Source organism: Dama dama, chromosome 12 (assembly GCF_033118175.1).
Source record: "Dama dama isolate Ldn47 chromosome 12, ASM3311817v1, whole genome shotgun sequence".
NCBI classification, from domain to species: Eukaryota; Metazoa; Chordata; class Mammalia; order Artiodactyla; family Cervidae; genus Dama; species Dama dama.
In genome coordinates, this window is record NC_083692.1 from 56,410,451 (window position 1) to 56,430,781 (window position 20,331).

General features: G+C 41.5%; 1 protein-coding gene across 1 annotated transcript; it reads right to left on the reverse strand.

Moving 5' to 3' along the window:
* On the reverse strand, positions 1-17,417 carry LOC133066345 (cytosolic iron-sulfur assembly component 2A). Its single transcript, XM_061157337.1, has 5 exons — positions 17,140-17,417; positions 12,424-12,588; positions 3,745-3,794; positions 1,304-1,349; positions 1-468 (listed from the first exon to the last, which is right to left on the reverse strand). The coding sequence occupies exons 1-5, from the start codon at positions 17,261-17,263 to the stop codon at positions 371-373; spliced, it is 483 nt and encodes a 160-aa protein (XP_061013320.1). The 5' UTR covers positions 17,264-17,417; the 3' UTR covers positions 1-370.
* Positions 17,418-20,331: the final 2,914 nt, after the last annotated feature.

Consider the following 20,331-nt stretch of genomic DNA (forward strand, 5'->3'; position numbering starts at 1 on the left):
TGTGTGTACAAGAATCATCTCTGTTTTATTTATTTTACAGAGTAATGGTTTAAATTGAATACACTTGGGCACAGTAAATATTTTCACATGAAAAGCATCAGAATGGGCATCAGAAAAATAGCAACTCATCTTACACACAGTAACTAGAAAATATTTGTGTCTGATTATTTAAGGGTTACAAATCCTGAGATGTTAAGACATTGAACAAACTAGGTACTACCTTATAATTAAATCTTGCTTGGAAATCATCATTTAAAAAAATGCTCTGAGGTACAAATCACCTATGTATTAAACATGAATCTTTTACATTTTACAAAGACTTTAAACAAATATATCAAATGATTATACTTCAGTGGCTCTAAAACAGCTATCAGTCAGGTTCCAGGACACACTGTTCCACGATTTCCCGTAAGCTGGGGTTCTCCATGGCAGCCGCCACTCGCTCTTTGTCATTTATCTGCTTGTTGACTACAAAACACACACACACAAGTTAGCATAACTCTGTCAATATACAGCAACAGATAATATTTTTATTAGTTTGTTAAAACAGAATTCAACTCCTTGAAAACTTAATGCAGATGTTGGCTAAATATTTGTAAGTTTTGAAAGGAAGACTTAAAGAGAAAAAAAAATTTCCTGTAATTTCAGTTTTGCTTTTCCTGAATTCCATCTCTGCTGTTTTTAAGTGGTTGCCACCTTGTTTCTCTCTGTAGGCCAGAGAGTCTTTATATAAAAAAAGCTTCTCAAAAAAAAAGGGGGGGTGTTCTTTACTCCCATTTTAATACATTAACCCAGGAAGACTCCATGCTTGCACTGCAGGGGGCGCTGTAGTTCAACCCCTGGTCGGGGAACTAAGATCCCACATGCCACAGAATATGGCCAAAAAAAAAAAAAATTCAATATAATACATTAATCCAAACTCACAAAGACAACCCCTACCCTGAGATTCCCTAACGCTTTATTCTCTGGACCTTTCATTTCAGTTTCAAACATACAGCTCTCTCTCTTGCCACCAAAGAAAAGAGGCAAGCTCTCCTCAGAGTCTGTACGTCAAGGCTGCCAGAGGTGCACATTTTTTACAGATGTGTGGCCCCTGGACTAAACCAGTCAATATCCACAGGGCTTAATTCTAGTTCACCCAGCATTCCACTGAAAAAATTACTTTCTTCTCAAGGAAAAGCTAGTAGCTAATTTTGTACTCTTGCAAATGACCCAGTAGATGCTTGGCTGGTGGAAGAACCTAATATCCAAGATAAAGTACTATATAAAGCTGTTTTCTAATAATGGTTCAAAATTCACTTACTATCTTCCTCTGTTGAGTGGGTTCCTTCAGAAATGTAGATTTCCAACTAGGAAAAAAATACATTGAAAGCAAAACATTTAGATGAGTGAGGTGGAATACACAATGAACTCCAGAGCCTAGAGATGAAAGTCCAGTCCTGTTTCCAACATCAAAGACTTGGGACACATCTTCACACTCTTTGCTAAAATGAAGGCTTAAGTTACAAGGATTTTTTTTTTTTTTTTTTTTTTTTTGGTCACATGGGGAGAGTCTACAGGGGGTATTCTCATTATTTTTTTATAAACACAAACCTACGATTTTACACAGATGAGATCTCATACATGTTTTGCTCCAAAATCTCTCCCCTGTACTCTGCCTTTTCCTCCCAAATCGGTATCTAAACTTACTCCCTGCCCCACCCCAAAAGAAAGTCACTTTAATCTTGTGTACTTTCTTCCATATTTTTCTCTATACCCACGTAATTTTTCACAACACACATACCCACCAAGGCTGGAAATTTATTTTTATTGCATATTTTATAAAAATGGGTTCACAATATAGAGTTTTCAGTATCATCATTTTCTCATTTACTATTATCTTGATAAATTTATTTTCAAGTACACCACTGGTTAAGCTATCCCTCTGGGTCCCGCTGCACTCACTTGCTCAAATGAGCTAACCTCCAAGAACCAGAGTTTTTAAGACAAACCCACAAAATTATTGCAAATATTGTGGTAATTAAATCATGCTATATGATATTTGTCTACTCTTCAGGGAACATTGGAGCACCTGATCTAATTCTCACATACTTATTCACTACTGAGACAAATGTTTTTCATGATGGGGAAAAATCATAACCTATTATGGCTATAAGAGACCTTAGAGACCATCTTGATCAGTTTTCTTTAAAATACAAAACACCATATAAATCCCGTCAATGTCATTAACAGTAAGTCTTATTGTGAACAACAAAGGAGGTAATATAAAATCAATCTATATTCATTTGTTGGTGTTGCTGTTTAGTCACTAAGTTATGTTTGACTTTTACGACGCCATAGATTGTAGAGTCATAGCCCACCAGGCCCCTCTGTCCAAGGGACTTCCCAGGCAAGAAGGCTGGAGTGGGTTGCCATTTCCTTCTGGAGAAGGAGTTCTTCCTGACCCAAGGATCAAACCCACATCTCCTGCATTGGCAGGCGCATTCTTTACCACTGAGCTACCTGGGAGACCCCATATACTCATTTACTTTGGTAATTTAGGGAAATTTGTGAAATGCCAGGCTGGATGAAGCATAAGCCGGAATCAAGATTGCAGGGAGAAATATCAATAACCTCAGATAAGCAGATTACACCAGCCTAATGGCAGAAAGTGAAGAGGAAGTAAAGAGCCTCTTGATGAAGGTGAAACAGGAGAGCAAAACACCTGCCTTAAAATTCAACATTCAAAAAACTAAGATCATGGCATCCAGTTCCATCACTCCATGGCAAACAGATGAGGAAACAATGGAAACAGTCAACAGATTTTATTTTCTTGGGCTCCAAAATCACTGCAGATGGTGACTGCAGCCGTGAACTTAAAAAGACATCGGCTCCTTGGAAAAAAAGTTATGACAAACCTAGACAGCATATTAAAAAGCACAGACATTACTTTACTGACAAATGTCTGTCTAGTCAAAGCTATGATCTTTCCAGTAGTCATGTATGGATATGAGAGTTGGACCATAAAGAAAGCTGAGCGCCGAAGAATTGATGCTTTTGAACTGTGGTGCTGGAGAAGACTCTTGAGAGTCCCTTGGACTGAAAGGGGATCCAACCAGTCAATCCTAAAGGAAATCAGTTCTGAATATTCATTGGAAGGACTGATGCTGAAGCTGAAGCTCTGATACTTTGGTCACCTGATGCAAAGAACTGACTCATTGGAAAAGATCCTGATGCTCACAAATTGTATGATTCCATTTAAATGAAACATCCAGAATAGTCAGATCTATACAGACAAAAGTACATTAGTGGTTGCCTAGGAATAGCCTTCCCAGGTAGCTCAGATGGTAAAGAATCTGCAATGCAGGAGACCCGAGTTCAACCCCTGGGTCGGAAAGATGCCCTGGAGAAGGGAATGGCAATCCACTCCAGTATTCTTGCTTAGAGAATTCCATGGACAGAGGAGACTGGGGAGCTACAGTCCATGGGGTCACAAAGAGTCAGACACGACTGAGTGACTAACATTCCACTTCGAGGGATGGGAGGTTTGGGAAAAATGGGTAGTGACTGCTAATTGATATGAGTTGATATGGGGTTTTTACTGGGATAATGAAAATGTTCTAAAGTAATGGTAGTGATGGCTGCACAATTCTGTGAATATACCAAAAACCATTAAATTCTACACTTTAAATAGTGGTTGTATGATATGTGCATCAAATCTCAACAATGCTGTTATAAAACAACAACAAAAAATACATTCCTTACCTTATGTTTAAACGGTAAACACTGCTGAAGTTTTACTCTTAAGCACAGCCCTGTGGAGGGGGGAAAAAAACGCATCAATTATTTCTCTTATTGGTTTTTGAAAAAGGATGCAGCTATGTGTAGGCATCTCCATACAAAACAGTAGCTGAAAACAGCTTAGACTCAATCCATTGTAGGCCTCCTTTGAGGCTGGTGCCTTTAGCTAGCATCTTTAACATATAAGCACAACCTTAAAAATTCCTCATGATAATCCACTGAGCCAGGTATTATCAACCCCATTCTACAAATTATGAAACCAAGGTCACAATTTAACTTGCTGAAGATCAAAGAGCTAGTCTAGTGACCGAGCTGGGATTAGAACCCAAACCACTGCAAAATCCAGATCCTTTCTGCTACATCAATTCGCCTTCCATCAAAGATCAACTGATTCATTAAACTTTGGAATGCTTATAACAGGTCAGGCCACGCAAAAACTTAAAACTAAGTAACAGCCACTTTTTAAAGCACTCTCAAATTTAGAATCCTCTATGCCTGCAAGATACAAATACAGTTGTTTGCTCCAAACAAGCTCCTCTGAAGTTCAGTTTATTGCCCCAATACCAAGTTGTATTTCAATAATTTTTTTTCTTCTAGTTGAGTCTTCTAAGAGAAATTAAGTCACCTTGGAACAGAGCCTCAGTGCCAATGTTTTACTTCTTCCCCACCACAAAATAAGGAATACAATTTTAACTAAATCTACATCCCTAGATGGGTTTCCCTGGTGGAACTAGTGGTAAAGAATGCACCTGCCAATGCAGAAGACGTAAGAGACTGGGGTTTGATTCCTAGGTCGGGAAGATCCCCTGAAGGAGGGCATGGCAACCGACTACTGTTTTCTTGCCTGGAGCATCCCATGGACAGAGGAGCCAAGAGGGCTACAGTCCATAGGGTCGCAAAGAGTTGGAAACAACTGAAGTGACTTAGCATGCATACACGCAAACCCCTAGACAGAGAAGACAAATCAAACTGCTCTTTTTATGAAGAGAAAGTATTTCAGTAGTGAGTTTTCTGAAAATAAGAATCAGAATGAATTTCTAGTTTCCTGGCTTTGCAGGTTTTTATTTGGAGCAATTTATTTCCTCTCTCAAATAACATATAAGGGCTTGTTATAAAGAACATTTTCTTAATATTTGGGTTAACTAAAAATAAACAATAACAAAACACCAAATCATCTTGGGGAGGTATTAAATTAATTTGTTTTTGATTTTCTAAGTACCATCAGGTTTTCTAACAGAATCATTATAAAAATTCCAGGAAAGGAAAAAAGATTAGATGAGCTACAATGAGCCTGTGTCTTCCTTAGAGCCTACAACATAGTAATTCCATAACAGATATTAGGGAACTCTAAAGAAAATATATAATTTCCTTAAGAAGGGTCTCCCTTTAGAGTATCTATCTGCCTTAAAGTTTGTCTAGAGGGTTCACCTCACTCTGCTCCTACCTTGTGTCCCTGTTACTTGAGCATCCTCATATGTTCTAGTAACTAGAACAGGAGGGAAGGTGGCAGGGCACAACCTCTGAAAGAATGATACAGCCCAAGGACACAACATAAACTTTTTTTTTTTTTTTTCATGTCCAAGTTATTTATTTATTTATTTATTTATTTATTTATTTTCAGTGGGTTTTGTCATACATTGATATGAATCAGCCATAGATTTACACGTATTCCCCATCCCGATCCCCCCTCCCACCTCCCTCTCCACCCGATTCCTCTGGGTCTTCCCAGTGCACCAGGCCCGAGCACTTGTCTCATGCATCCCACCTGGGCTGGTGATCTGTTTCACCATAGATAGTACACATGCTGTTCTTTTCAAATATCCCACCCTCACATTCTCCCACAGAGTTCAAAAGTCTGTTCTGTATTTCTGTGTCTCTTTTTCTGTTTTGCATATAGGGTTATCGTTACCATCTTTCTAAATTCCATATATATGTGTTAGTATGCTGTAATGTTCTTTATCTTTCTGGCTTACTACAACATAAACTTTTGTTGCTGCTGTTGTCCAGTTGCTAAGTCATATCTGACTCTTTGGGACCCCATGGACTGTAGCATGCAGGCTTCATTGTCCTTCACTATCTCCCTTAGTTTGCTCAAACTCATGTCCATTGAGTCAGTGATGCCATCCAACCATCTCATCCTCTGTCACTCCCTTCTGCCCTCAATCTTTCCCAGCATGAGGGTCTTTTCCAATGAGTCAACTCTTTGTGTCACATGGCCAAAGTATTGGAGCTTCAGCTTCAGCATCAGCATCAGTCCTTCCAATGAATATTCAGGGTTGATTTCCTTTAGGGTTGACTGGTTTGATCTCCTTGTTAAGGGACCCTCAACTTCTCTAGCACCACAGATCGAAAGCATCACTTCTTTGGTGCTCAGCCTCCTTTATGGTCCAGCTCTCACATCCACACATGACTATTGGAAAAACCATAGCTTTGACTATACGGACTTTTGTTGGCAAAGTGATATCTCTGCTTTTTAATATGCTGTCTAAGTTTGTCAAAGCTTTTCTTCCAAGGGAGCAAGTGTCTTTTAATTTCACGGCTACAATCACTATCCACAATGATTTTGGAGCCCAAGAAAATAAAGTCTGTCACTATTTCCATTTTTTCCTCATCTATTTGCCATGAAGTGATGGGACTGGATGCCATGATCTTAGTTTTTTGAATGCTAAATTTTAAGGCAGGTTTTTCGCTCTCCTCTTTCACCTTCATCAAGAGGCTCTTTAGTTCCTCTTTGCTTTCTGCCATTAAGCTGGTGTCATCTGCCTACCTGAGGTTATTGATATTTCTCCCAGCAATCTTACCCTATCTATAAAAGCTAACTACACCAGATTCAAGGCCACACTCACCCTCCACAACAGCACACATTCTTGTGTGTGGCACATGCTTCTCCCAAGGCCACTCTTGCCTTCTGAGATGGCCCACACTATTTGTGGAGTATGTTTCTCTCTAAATAAATCCATTTCCTACCTATAACTTTGTCTCTTATTGAATTCTTTCTGTGATGAGACATCAAGAACCTGCATTTCATTAGGTATTGAAACCAGGTATGTGATCTCAATTGGAAGACCATGGATTTTGGCTGGGTTCAAGTCCTGGCCACTTGGGTTCTAGTTCCAAACTGGGTTTTGGTTAGGTTAGAGTCCTGGCCATGTGGCTTCAAGTCCCAGGCAGGATTTTGGCTGGGCTGGAGTCTCAGTCAAGTCCCAATCTGAGATGAATGGTTTCAGGTAGGTATTTTACCCAAAAACAATTAACTGTTTTACAATTCACAAAGCACTTCCTTGAATATCAGAATTCTCAAGATAGGCAGTAGAGAATACTGAAATAGATACTCTGGGTTCAAAACTGGCTCCATTACACACTAGCTATGTGACACCAGGCAAGTTACTTTTTTTTTTTTACAGTCAAATAAGTATTTTATTTTATTTTTTTCCTCGACCAGGGGTTTATTTCTTTTTTGGGTTTTGTCATACATTGATATGAATCAGCCCAGGCAAGTTACTTAACCTCTCTGAATTTCAGTTTCATTATCTGTTTTCATTAAGTATTATAATAGCACAACTAAGTATAAGGTTATTACATATGAGGAGTAACTATATTTTTATGCTTAAAACAGTAGTTGACACATAATTAAGTATCCAATAAATGTTAGCTATTACTGTTTTATCATTTTCATCTTACAGTCAGGAACTAAGATAAGTGATTTGTTCAACATCACATAGCTAACAAGTGGAAGGAGCTAGAAGTTAAATTTAGATTCCAAATCCTATGGCCTTCATCTCCTGCCTTCTTGTGAAAGATTATCAAGTGGTTTTTCTGCCCTAACCTGAGGCAGGAGACAGATGGGCCCTGGGAGCAAACAGCTGGAGTTTGTTCTGAAACTCTCAAGACAAAAATAGCAGGACAATGGAGGGGAGGAGGCTGGGCTCTGCCGAGTTAAGTGATAAGAAAGTGAAAGTCAAGTCACTCAGTCCTGTCCATGACTCTTTGCGACTCTTTGCGACTATATAGTCCATGGAATTCTCCAGGCCAGAATACTGGAGTGGGTAGCCTTTCCCTTCTCCAGGGGATGTTCCCAACCCAGGGATCGAACCCAGGTCTCCCACACTGCAGGCAATTCTTTATCAACTGAGTCACAAGGAAAGCCCAAGAATACCGGAGTGGGTAGCCTGCCCCTTCTTCAGGGTATCTTCCCGACCCAGGAATCGAACTGGGATCTCCTGCATTGCAGGCGGATTCTTTACCAACTGAGTTATCAGGGAAGCTAAGAGATAAAAGACCACATATTCCTCAATCTTAAAGGAGACTTCCCTGACTACATATGACAGAAAGGCTCCTTGGAGGTCAGAAGAGAGGGGGCATCACCTCACAGTCAAAGGCCTCTTTGCTAGAATCCATCCTGGTTAAAAGATGTACATGCACAAATGAGAGGACCCTGAGACATACCAAATATTGACTCAGAACCTGGCAAGCAAGACGACTGGTCAAAGGAAACCTGGAAGAAATGCCCCATAAAAGTATTCAAACTACCACTAGGGCATGACTCTGAGTCTGCCCGTGTGTCTATCCACACATACTGCATTCTTTTTTTCCTAATAAACACTTCACTTGTTTCACTACTTTCTGTCTTTGTGGGAATTCTTCTCTGCAAAGCTTTGGGCCTTGTCACTGACCACTGGTTCAGTGACTAGAATTCAGTGCTTTCACTGGCTTCAATCTCTGACCAGGAACTGAAGCCCCACTGTAAGCTGCTGCAGACTGAGGCCACCCAAGAGCATACCTACTCACCCTCTTTGCATCTTCCTTGTCTTTGGAATTACATACCAGGGTAACTGAGTAGGAGACAACCTAAGTAGTCAGAGTGGAACTCTTACTCAGGTGTCTTTCTCTGTTTAGTACTAGACAGGAAGAGGGCAAGGCACAACCTTTAAAAGAATGACTTAGCCTGAGGACGCGACATAAACTGATTAGAACCAAACAGATACAAGATGGTGGACAAGTTGATTTCCACCAGACCTTGAGCTTTAGTATTGACTCATTATAAGCCATCAGCAAGCTATATGACACACCCACAGGCATTCTGACAGCTCCAAGGCTAACCATAAAGGTCAAGAAGTGGGTGGTGGCCCAATTCACAAAAATCCTCAATGGTTCCCCCAAAATAGCTGGACTACTCCTCCCATTCAGGAGCCTATGAAATTACCCACATCTATAAAAACTGACTACCCCTATACCCTTGGTGCCTCTCTTGCATTCTGGAGGTGGCCCACACTCTGTCCATGGAGTGTGTTTCCTCCTTGAATGAGCCTTCTTTCACTTTATTAATGGCTTGCTCACTCTTGAATTCTTTGCTGCATGAAGCTAAGAACCCATACTTGGTGGCTGTCCCAGGGACTCAGATGTGACCTGGGATGTGACCATCCTCTCAAGACCCACTCTTTCTTGCAACAGCATTACCTGCTCATAGGAAAAGCCTTCTAATGCATCAGACAGAAAGATGACTCTCTTTGTCGAGTTTTCCAATCATGTTGCTTGAACACAGTTACCATGATACATTACTAGGCAACCCTCCAAAAAGCCAAGGGTCTCAACTGAAACCCATATCAAAAGGGCCAAAAAAGTGACAAAACTCTTTTCAAGAAGTGTACAGAACTGAAATATCAACCATAAACTAATCTTGACATCTTTACAGTTATTTTTATTTCATGTGCTCTCTCAATCTTTATCCACATACATTTGTTTTAAAATAACTGCAATCATAATAAAAATTCAACTTATCATTCAAGCTTTTTCATACACTTCTCACACAGATACTTTAATTCCTTGATTACATTCATTTTCAATAGAAATTAAGAAATTGGATTATCTTATATCATATCCTTATTAATAGATACTATAGTTTCTTTCAAGATTTATTATTATAAATTTACCCTATGTGTTTTGTACCTGCTACTATCTTCTCCTAGGAAACTAGTTCCTTACTTCTTAGGTCAAAGAGAATGAATTTTCTTTTCTTTTCTTTTTTTGGCCACACAGCCCAGATTGTGGGATCTTAGTTCCCTGACTAGGGACAGAACCTGAAACAGGAGGGAAGCGGGCAGAGCACAACCTTTGAAAGAATGACATAGCCCAAGCACACAATTAGTTTATTAATTAGAATTAAATGGGTCCAAGATGGCAGACAAGTCAACTTCGACTAGACCCGTGACCCTGTATACTGAAGATACACACCCAGAGGCGCCATGACAGCTCCAAGGCTGACATATAAATGACCAAAAAGTGGGCAGTGGCCTAATTCCTAGAAATTTCCACTCTTTCCCCAAAATAGTTGGAGTAACCCTCCCACTCATTAGCCTATGAAATTACCCAGCCCATAAAAACTAGCCACACCACATTTCAAGGCCACATTTACCCTCTGCATTGGCCCACACTGTTGTCTGTGGAGTGTTTCTACCACAGCTGCTCTTGCTTTCCGAAATGGCCCACACTCTGTCTGTTGAGTGTGTTTCTCTCTAAATAAATCCACTTCTTACCTATCACTTTGTCTCTTAATGAATTCTTTCTGCAATGAGACATCAAGAACCTGAGCTTTATTAGGTCCTGAAACCAGGAGTGTGATCTCAGCTGGAAGACCGTGGGTTCTGGCCATGAGTCCTGGCACATGGGTTCAAGTCCCAATCTGAGGTAAACGGTTCCAAACCCTCTGCAGTGTCCCATCTTCAGTGAGAGCGCAGAGTCCTAACTTCCTGGACTGCCAGGGAACTCCTAGTATGAACTTTTTAATAAGGACTTACTAATGTTTACCCAGAGGCTTAAAAATATTTCGACCGTATGACCCAATAATTCCACTTACAGGAATTTATCCTGAACCAATAATTAGAGATAAATAAAAATATTTATGTGTAAAGTTTTTCACTATAGTTTATTTATAATTGTGGAGGCTAGAAGTAGTCCGTATGGTTACAAAACTGATATATCAATGTGATTACCATGTTCCTATATAACCATATAACTAAAGAATAATATTTAAGGAGAACTAAAAAACATTTCTCATCTATTTCATGCTTTCTATTACTTAACCCCTACAATTCAGTGTGTGTGTGCACGCGCGTGTGCATGCGTGCACTAAGTCACTTCAGTCCTGACTCTTTGCGACCCTATGGACTGTAGTCTACCAGATTCCAGTTACCCTCATTATCACTATTTTTACAGATAAGGAGATAGGCTCAGAAGGGTTATGTAACTTGCCCAAAGCCACAAAGTGAAAGAACTAACAGAGTTGGAATTTTAGCCTGGAGCACACTTTCAAATGCTAACTTTTTGAGATTTTCTTCTTTATGCATTTGTGGAATTTCAAAATTATTACCAACAAATTTGTTATAATTGTGTTTCATAATTTAAGAAACAATATAAATATTACTTTCTGAAATCTGTTACCGGTATCTGTTGACTCAGAAATTGTCCAATGGCAAAAAAAATACACATTCAACAATGCTTTTTCTAGTGTTGGAGTTTTATACCCACAATAGCATCTACAGATTCACAGACCTTCTAGTCCCTCAAGATGTGGCCCATATGCTGGAAACCACTAATTGAGGGATCCCAGGTACAAGTGAGAAGAGAAAAGACAGAACTCACAACAATAGTGGGAACAATAATAAAATATTTACCTTTCCAAGCCTTTTTATAAATTTGTCTATTTTCAAATAGATAATACAGTCTCAGTGTTCAAAAACTTAAAAAAACAAAAAGGTATAAAGTCTCCCACAGACCCTATCCCCTATCTGACCAGTTCTCACCATCACTAATGCCCACCCCATCTCAGCTATTCTTTTACGTCTTCTTTATGATATGCAACCAAATGTAAATATATATTTTTACCTTTTTTTTACACAAATGTAGGAATGTTATACTTGCTTTTATTTCCTAACAGTATGTCATAGAGATCTTTCCATATTAGTATATGGAGAGTTTCTTCATTTTTTTGATAACTTCATAGTATTTCATTGTTGATAAACACCATCACTGATTATTTAACTGGTTCCCCACTGATCAAGATTTGGTTTGAAATAAACTTCGTCTTTTTTTCACAAAATATACATTCAAAGATATTGACTGTATATCTCACTGCTAACTAATTCAAGTATTGGGAATGCAACCTCTCAAAAAGAAAAGCACCTGAAAAAACACCCTCCCACCAGGACCTCCGCCCATGCAACACAGAAGCCAAGAGAGCACCTAAAAGGAGAAGATGCTGAGGGCACAGTGCTCATCTGACAAGACCCATTCCAATCTCCAGATCTGAGGAGAGAAGATGGCCCATACCCAGCCTCCATTAATTGTAGAGAAGCAGCATGGTGTAGCTAAAGAAAAAACACACTTCAAGTCAGGAGACCTAGGGTTGAGCCTCAACTTCATCATTTCCTGGCTATATGACGCTGAGCAAGGCCCTTAAACTCCCTCAGCCTCAGGTTCCTCATCTGTAAAATAAACCTAATACTGACTCATATGTTGATTGTGAGAACTACTGAAAACATTTTGTAAACCATAAAGTATGATCCATGATGCTAATTGTTACTGTGGGTCAGTATCAGCTAGAAAAATTCACTATCAACGTATAAATATCTTTATCTAAAACCTTACCAATAAGAGTCGCCAAAGAGCAATGAGGTACTGTTGGCGTGAACCTTATAATAACCAAATAGTCATCTTCATTTATCTCTTGAACCTCCACACAACTTTCCGTTACCACTTCCAGTTCTTCTAAAGTATTGGGCTTCTCTGGGTCCCGGATGGTTCGAATCAAATCTAAAGAATCATCAGAAACAAGGTATTATGTTAAAACATGGATATTCTAAATACAATTGATTTTGCCAGTCTTAATCCAAACACTGACTTCTATTTGTTTGAGCAAATACTACAGCCACTCCCCAGATTTCTGACAGAAACTTCCTTTTGAGAAAATCATTTTCGTGGATTATTAGTACCTCATGTCCAGTTTCTTGGATCTAATTCTGCACAGAGAATATGCAAATAGAAAAGTGTTACACAAGCTCAAGAGGAAGAAATAATTTAGTTTCAGGATATGGAAGTGCAATCTGAATTATTTTTAAAAATGTGTAACATTTTGGAGCATTTCCAAATGAACAAGTTCAGTTCGCCAGGAACTGAGCATTAAGTGAAGAAGTTAAGAGTTTAGGCCAGCCCATTAAGGGTCTTTTAAAGTCAGCTACAGGCAATAGAATAGCTATTCAAGAGGCTCTGAACAAAGGCCTGTTACAGTGTAACCAGCGTTACACTGTCAGCTGGTAACTCATTCACGAGTTGGTAGACTCACACTAAAGAGCAGAGCCAGGGATACCGGATGAAAAAGCCAAGCCTAAAACAGGGACATGACCATAGTCACAGAAAGAAGACAGACATTGCAGTAATTTCAAAGGCAGACTCCGACAATTGTTTGGACATAGAAGACAAGGAAAGAGAGAAAAGGAAGATGACTTAGATTGTAAATCTAACTGCCTGGAAGAACCAAGATAGAATGAGAAAAAAAAAAAAAGGAAGAGAGAAAAAAAGGAAGAAATTTGGGTGGGAACTAAGACAAGTGGATAAAATCTCACATGTAATCATTTTGAGGTGCTTAAGGGGCAAACCAATGAACATTCCAGCAACACTGAATTGTAGCATAAGTTTTAAGAGAACCAAAGCTAGAGTGGCTGCTGAACACATGGGATTCACAAACAACAGTGAGCATAACCATGGTTTTTAACCTTTGCCAAACAAGGGAATCACTAGGAATGCTTCAAAAACAAACAAAACAAAACAAAATCTGGTGTCTGAGCCCTCCCCAGGATTCTGATTTAACTGATTCATAGGAGGACTTGGCCACTGAGACTTAAAAAAAAATCCCTCAGGTTATTCTTATGTGCAGCCAGGTTGGAGAACCACAAACGTGAAAGGAAAGAGACCCAAGGATAGATCTGTAGGAAGCACCTAATTTGGGGATCAGAAGGAAGCAAAGCAAAAAGCAGTAAAGAAGGAAAGAGGGGATGGTTATTAACATCAAATGCTGCTGAAAACTTCAGGTTAATGAGAACTAAACCAGGTCTCTGATTTATTAGTCAGGAGGTCACCTGCAAGAAAGCACTTTCAGTAGAGGTGAAGGCAGAGGCCAGCTCGCAAAAGGGGACGTGACAAAGAACTGAAAACATAATCCCAGGACTTTGAAAGGGAAGGAGGAAAGGGCAAAAGGCAGTGGGTTTTAAAAAAGCTAGAACAGTGACAAGGATAAGGGAAACGAGTATATTTTTACAACCCAAATAGAGGAAGGGACACTGAATTTTAAGAAGGAGGCTGTCGCGAAGGCCCATGGCGGGTGTTGACGCGATGTGATTTCTGCCCAGTGCTCTGAATGTCAAAGTGAAGAAATTCAATGAAGCGCGGGTAAACGGTGGGAGTAACTATGACTCTCTTAAGGTAGCCAAATGCCTCGTCATCTAATTAGTGACGCGCATGAATGGATGAACGAGATTCCCACTGTCCCTACCTACTATCCAGCGAAACCACAGCCAAGGGAACGGGCTTGGCGGAATCAGTGGGGAAAGAAGACCCTGTTGAGCTTGACTCTAGTCTGGCACGGTGAAGAGACATGAGAGGTATAGAATAAGTGGGAGGCCCCCGGCGCCCCCCCCCCCCCCCCCCCCCCCGTTTCCCGCGAGGGGGCGGGGCGGGGTCCGCCGGCCTTGCGAAGCTGTGGTACATATACACCATGGAATATTACTCAGCCATTAAAAAGAATTCATTTGAACCAGTCCTAATGAGATGGATGAAGCTGGAGCCCCTTATACAGAGTGAAGTAAGCCAGAAAGATAAAGAACATTACAGCATACTAACACATATATATGGAATTTAGAAAGATGGTAATGATAACCCTATATGCAAAACAGAAAAAGAGACACAGAAATACAGAACAGACTTTTGAACTCTGTGGGAGAATATGAGGGTGGGATATTTCAAAAGAACAGCATGTATACTATCTATGGTGAAACAGATCACCAGCCCAGGTGGGATGCATGAGACAAGTGCTCGAGCCTGGTGCACTGGGAGGACCCGGGGGAATCGGATGGAGAGGGAGGTGGGAACGGGGATCGGGATGGGGAATGCGTGTAAATCCATGGCTGATTCATATCAATGTATGACAAAACCCACTGAAATGTTGTGAAATGATTGGCCTCCAACTAATAAAAAAAAAAATAAAAAAAAATAAAAAAGCCAAAAAAAAAAAAAGAAGGAGGCTGGTAAAATAAACAGGAATGAATGAGATCAAAGATGTGGGAGGCTAGGTTGGCACTGCAGAGGAAAAGGCTTCCTTCTTACTCTGAGGTTGTAGAAGAAGATGAAAAAGGAGAATAAGAAATAGTGATGTAGAAAAAAGCAGGAGTTCACAAAGGACAAGCTTGATGCTCTCAGGCCTGAGGTTTCCTTCTACTATTTACAGCACTCTTATAATCAGAAATCCTGCTGGGAAAAACAAATCAATCAAGCTCTACTTTCTCCCCAGCAACTCCTGAGCTTATCATTTGATTAGAAACAGAATTTGAGAATGGAGGCAGGAAAAAGAAACTTTGCAAGACTTGTGAAACGTGGGGCTCAGGGAAACAAGTTTTCTTAAAAGGAGGTAGTTCCCCCTCATCCAAGGCCTTTTTCCCTGTAAGGCTCACATACACAAGCTGTATTATATTGTTTCTATGTTAAATGACTCTGAAATTAAATCTCACCCCTTATTCAACTTCTCTACTGTTCCAGTGATCTGGATTAATTTTTTTTAGAAAGAAAGCAATGTTGCTCTCCTCATATTACTCCCTTGACTAAAATTCTTCTACTGGCTTTGCACTGATATTAAATTTTTCCTTTATGTTTAAACCTTCAGGATCCAATTCCAACCTGCTCTGTAAAATAATTGTTGACCACACCTCCACCTTTAACCACAAACCCTATCCTGTAGCCCTGCCTGCCATCCCCTAAACAAGTTATTTTCTTACCTCTATAATCTTGCTTCTTCCCTCTGCTTAGTAAGCCGTGTACCCTTTATAGGCCCAGATCTTAATGCTTCAAGGCCCAATTCAAGTGACCCCTTCTCTTTAAAGTCCTTCCAGATCCCCTAGTCAGAGATTACTGACGCTTTCCTCTCTGCCTGGATCTCTCATACAGGTACTTGTACTGCACGTAATTTTTAAAAATTCTATTTTTGTGTATAAAGGCCCCCTTCAAGGTAAGTGTGAGGACAAGAAATCTCCCTCTTCCAAAGTTGTAGCCCCAGTGCCCTGTTGTCCCTAGATGCTGGAGACGGAGACCCGAAAGGACAGGAATCTGTCTAACTGCTTTGGGGAAATCATTCCACTCATACCGGTCACCTGACTAAGGTTAAGTCCTAACCTAGCAAGAGGTAAACCAGAGTAGTGCCAAAGTTCTTTAACATCCCTGGCTTCTTCTACTGGCCTATAATCCTTACCTGCATTATTTGCATTCTTGTGGTTAGACTTTTACCCTGGGTTAGGGTTAGCAAGAATCTCTGAGCACTAGTTAGATCCAGTCTTTGTAGTTTCAAAAACAATACTAATAAGTGCAAAAAAGCAAGTCATAAAGCAATCGTAAAGTGGTGAAAAGTGCACCAAGTTAGGAAACAGAGGAGCTTTGGTTTTTGCTGCTTCCTTATGGGCAGAGTGGCCTCCGGGTAGTTGTTTAACCTCCCTAAACCTCTGTTTCCTCATCTGTACAATGAAGATGGTTCCAGGGGTTGAATTGAGAATATTCTATGTTCAATATACACATAAAAACTATGTGTGTTATATGTACGTGTGTATTCTTTCGCACTCCACGCGTGGGTGTCTTAAAGAACTCTAAGTTCACGGCCGGGCTCGTGGGACCTCTTGCCTACTGCCTCTGCAGAAGAGATTGGCTGTGACCTTGGGCCAGGCAGTATCCTCAATGGTGGAAAGAGGAGTGTGTGTCCAGGGTTAGGGATAAGAAGGAAGGAGGCTCAAGTGCGGCAATTAGGCCAGTTCTGCTTCCTAATCAAGCATCTTAAACGCCTCTGCCCAGAAGTCTTGAGATGGCCACTAGAACATGGGGCACACATGGGAAATAACCCAGACTCGGCTTGCTCGGGATTTAGCAAGAGCCTACGTCTTAAGGAAGACCCACATGCCCGCGTGATTTAAGACTCAGGACAAAAAGCTTCCTACTCTTGCCGAGGAGATATAGCAAAACACCCGAGTTCACACTCCAAACCCTCAGGTGAGGCCCTCGTTACCCCCGCCTCCACGTTCACAACCAAATGGTGCCCTGGACAAAATTAATTACCATAAACTTCTAGCGCTTTCTCTTCCATGATCCGGGGCTGCCGGGCAGCTCCCCGCTCAGAGAGACCCGAGAGCCACAGGAATCTGCTCAGCGTCCAGGAGAGCAGTCCGGACACCCGCTCCATCCTTACGTTCCGCCATCCCTGGAGACTGTCCCATCCGAGCCACCGTCTCTCAGTAGCGAGCTTCGCGAGTTATCAACTTCCTGGTCTTCACATGGGCCACTGCTACTGCTGCTACAGAAGCCTAAATGTCCAGGGGAGCAGATAATAGGCGGGACCTGACGGATTGTCGCAGAGGACCTAGGGAAAGGAGGCGCAAGGACTACAAGCCCCAGTATGCTTTGCTCGGTTTCGGCGGGGCAAGAGGAAAAAAAAAATTTCTTGGAGGCACGTGAGGCGCGTTGTGTGCTGGGACACATGGGCGTTTTCTTTGGAAGACGGCGAGCTGCATTATGGAACCTGTAGTCTCTGACGCTGGCGGGGTGGTTGATGGTGGGAGGTAACGGTCTCTTACCCGCCGCTAATTGCCTTAGCGCCTGGATAAGCTAAAGATGAATCCTGAAGAGGTAGGGGAAAGAAGATCTTGATTTCTAAAATTGGAGGAGCATCTGCACGGAGACTCCCTTCTATTTTTTTTTGAGGGGGCCTCTTCCAGTCGAAGTTTTCTTACTTCCTAGTCAGGCCGGAAGTGAGTTTCCGTTGCGGTGAAATGGGATGTGTTTGGAACCTAGTAAAGATGGTTAGGCGTGGCAAGAGAAGGAGTTCGGTTTTGGTTTTCCCTTCTCATAGGGAAAACACAACTCATAGGGCCAGCACAACTTCCCATTACAGGGTATTTCTGCCAGTCGCCTTCAAGATAACTTAGAACGAGAGAGCTTTCTTATGTGTACAATAGTGACATTGGAGATCGCCATCCTAAAAAGAACCTCTTAAGCCCTCTGGTGTTGGTGGCTGTAACGGTTGCCAGTAAAAAAGTCGGTGATGTTAATTTTAATTTTACCCATTCATCCCTCCAGTCAAATCTCAAACATTTATTGGATACTTAATTTGCCAGTCTTGGTCTATAGATGCCCTGTGTACACAGATAGGACACGGAACCTTCCCTCAAGCAGGTCTGTGAACAGGTCTCTGATGGTGAGGAATTGGCACTTACGAACAAACTAAATCTTTTGTCAAAGTTGATGCCGGGTTTCGTACCATCTCTATTGAGAGGAAAAGTAAGGATTATCTTGCTAAATTATCCCACGGTAACATATCCCATTTATCTTTAAAGTGTTGTCTAGCTACTTTACATTCCAGGCCTACCAGACAACCAGTGAATAGTTTAGGTCCCAGGAAGCTTTTGCTCAGAGTTTAATAAGTCCCCCACCATCAGTTCCACTCCACTTACTCCACAGCAGTTGAGAGAATCCTAACTGCTTTGCGACCAAATTTAGGACTCTTAAGTCTCACTTCCTCTTTAAAGTCTCTTGACTTCAAGCAGAATTGATGCTTTCACTGTGCTCCCACAGCACATTATAGCACTGTCCAATTACATGCCCATCTCCCTCAAGTGCCTAGTCAACCAGAAGCTGTGTTTATTTCTGTATCTCAAATGCATAGCAGGGTGCGAGGCACACAGTGGGGGTGGTGGGACTAAAGTTGAATGAGGGTTCCACTCTTGCAGCCCCATGGACTGTAGCCTGCTGGGATCCTCTGTCCATGGGATTCTCCTGGGATCCTCAGTATCTGTTTCTTGAATGAATTAACTAAACGTTCTCAAAAGACTAGCGAAATTTTTTGTGTTTATTTGTCCAGAGACGACAATCAAAAATATTTATTGAATCTCTATGTAACCACTGTGCTTGGTATGAGTTGGTGGCATGTAGAAGTTTTCAGACTTGCTTCTTCTGCTTAAAAAGCCCAGTAGTTAAAGCGATCCAGAGTGCAAAGAGACTGTAGAACCTCGGGTTCCCTCAGTTCAGTTCAGTTGCTCAGTCCTGTCTGACTCTTTGTGACCCCATGGACTGCAGCACACCAGGCTTCCCTGTCCATCACCAACTCCCAGAGCTTGCTCAAACTCATGTCCATTGGGTTGCTGATGCCATCTAACCATCTCATCCGCTGTCCTCCCTTTCTCCTGCCTTCAGTCTTTCCCAGCATCAGGGTCTTTTTTAATGTGTCAGTTCTTCACATTAGTTTGCCAAAGTATTGGAGCTTCAGCATCCAACGAATAGTCCAGACTGATTTCTTTTAGGATTGACTGGTTTGCTCTCCTTAGGGTCCAAGGGACTCTCAAGAGTGCTCTCCAGCACCACAGTTCAAAAGTATCAATTCTTCAGTGCTCAGCTTGCTTTATGGTCCAACTCTCACATCCATACATGACTACTGGAAAAACCTTAGCTTTGACTAGAAGGGCCTTTGTCGGCAAAGAAATGTCTCTTCTTTTTAATATGCTGTCTAGGTTGGTCATCTAAGAAGGCAATGGCACCCCACTCCAGTACTCTTGCCTGGAAAATCCCATAGGTGGAGGAGCCTGGTAGGCTGCCGTCCATGGGGTCGCTAAGACACGACTGAGCAACTTCACTTTCACTTTTCACTTTCACACATTGGAGAAGGAAATGGCAACCCACTCCAGTGCTTTTGCCTGGAGAATCCCAGGTATGGGAGAGCCTGGTGGGCTGCCGTCTATAGGATTACACAGAGTCGGACACGAATGAAGTGACTTAGCAGCAGCAGCAGCAGGTTGGTCATGACTTTTCTTCCAAGGAGGAAGCGTCTTTTAGTTCCATGGCTGCGGTCACCATCTGCAGTAATTTTTGGAGCCCAAGAAAATAAAGTCTTTGACTGTTTCCATTGTTTCCCCATCTCTTTGCCATGAAGTGATGGGACCTGAATGCTATGATCTTAGTTTTTTGAATGCTGAGTTTTAAGCCAGCTTTTTCACTCTCACTTCCATCAAGAAGCTCTTTAGTTCCTCTGCGTTTTCTGCCAAAAGGGTGGTGTCATCTGCATATCTGAGGTTATCGATATTTCTCCGGTCAATCTTGATTCCTGCCTCCTTAAGTCCTTTTTTCCTGCTCCTCTGCCCCCAGGTTAGGATCACCGCGTCGCGATCTAGAGCTCGGATTGGCTGGGCGGGAGCCGCCGGCCAGCCCCGCTCCGCCCCCAGTCTTGAAGGCCTCGCCCCCGCGCCCCCATCCCCGCGCGTC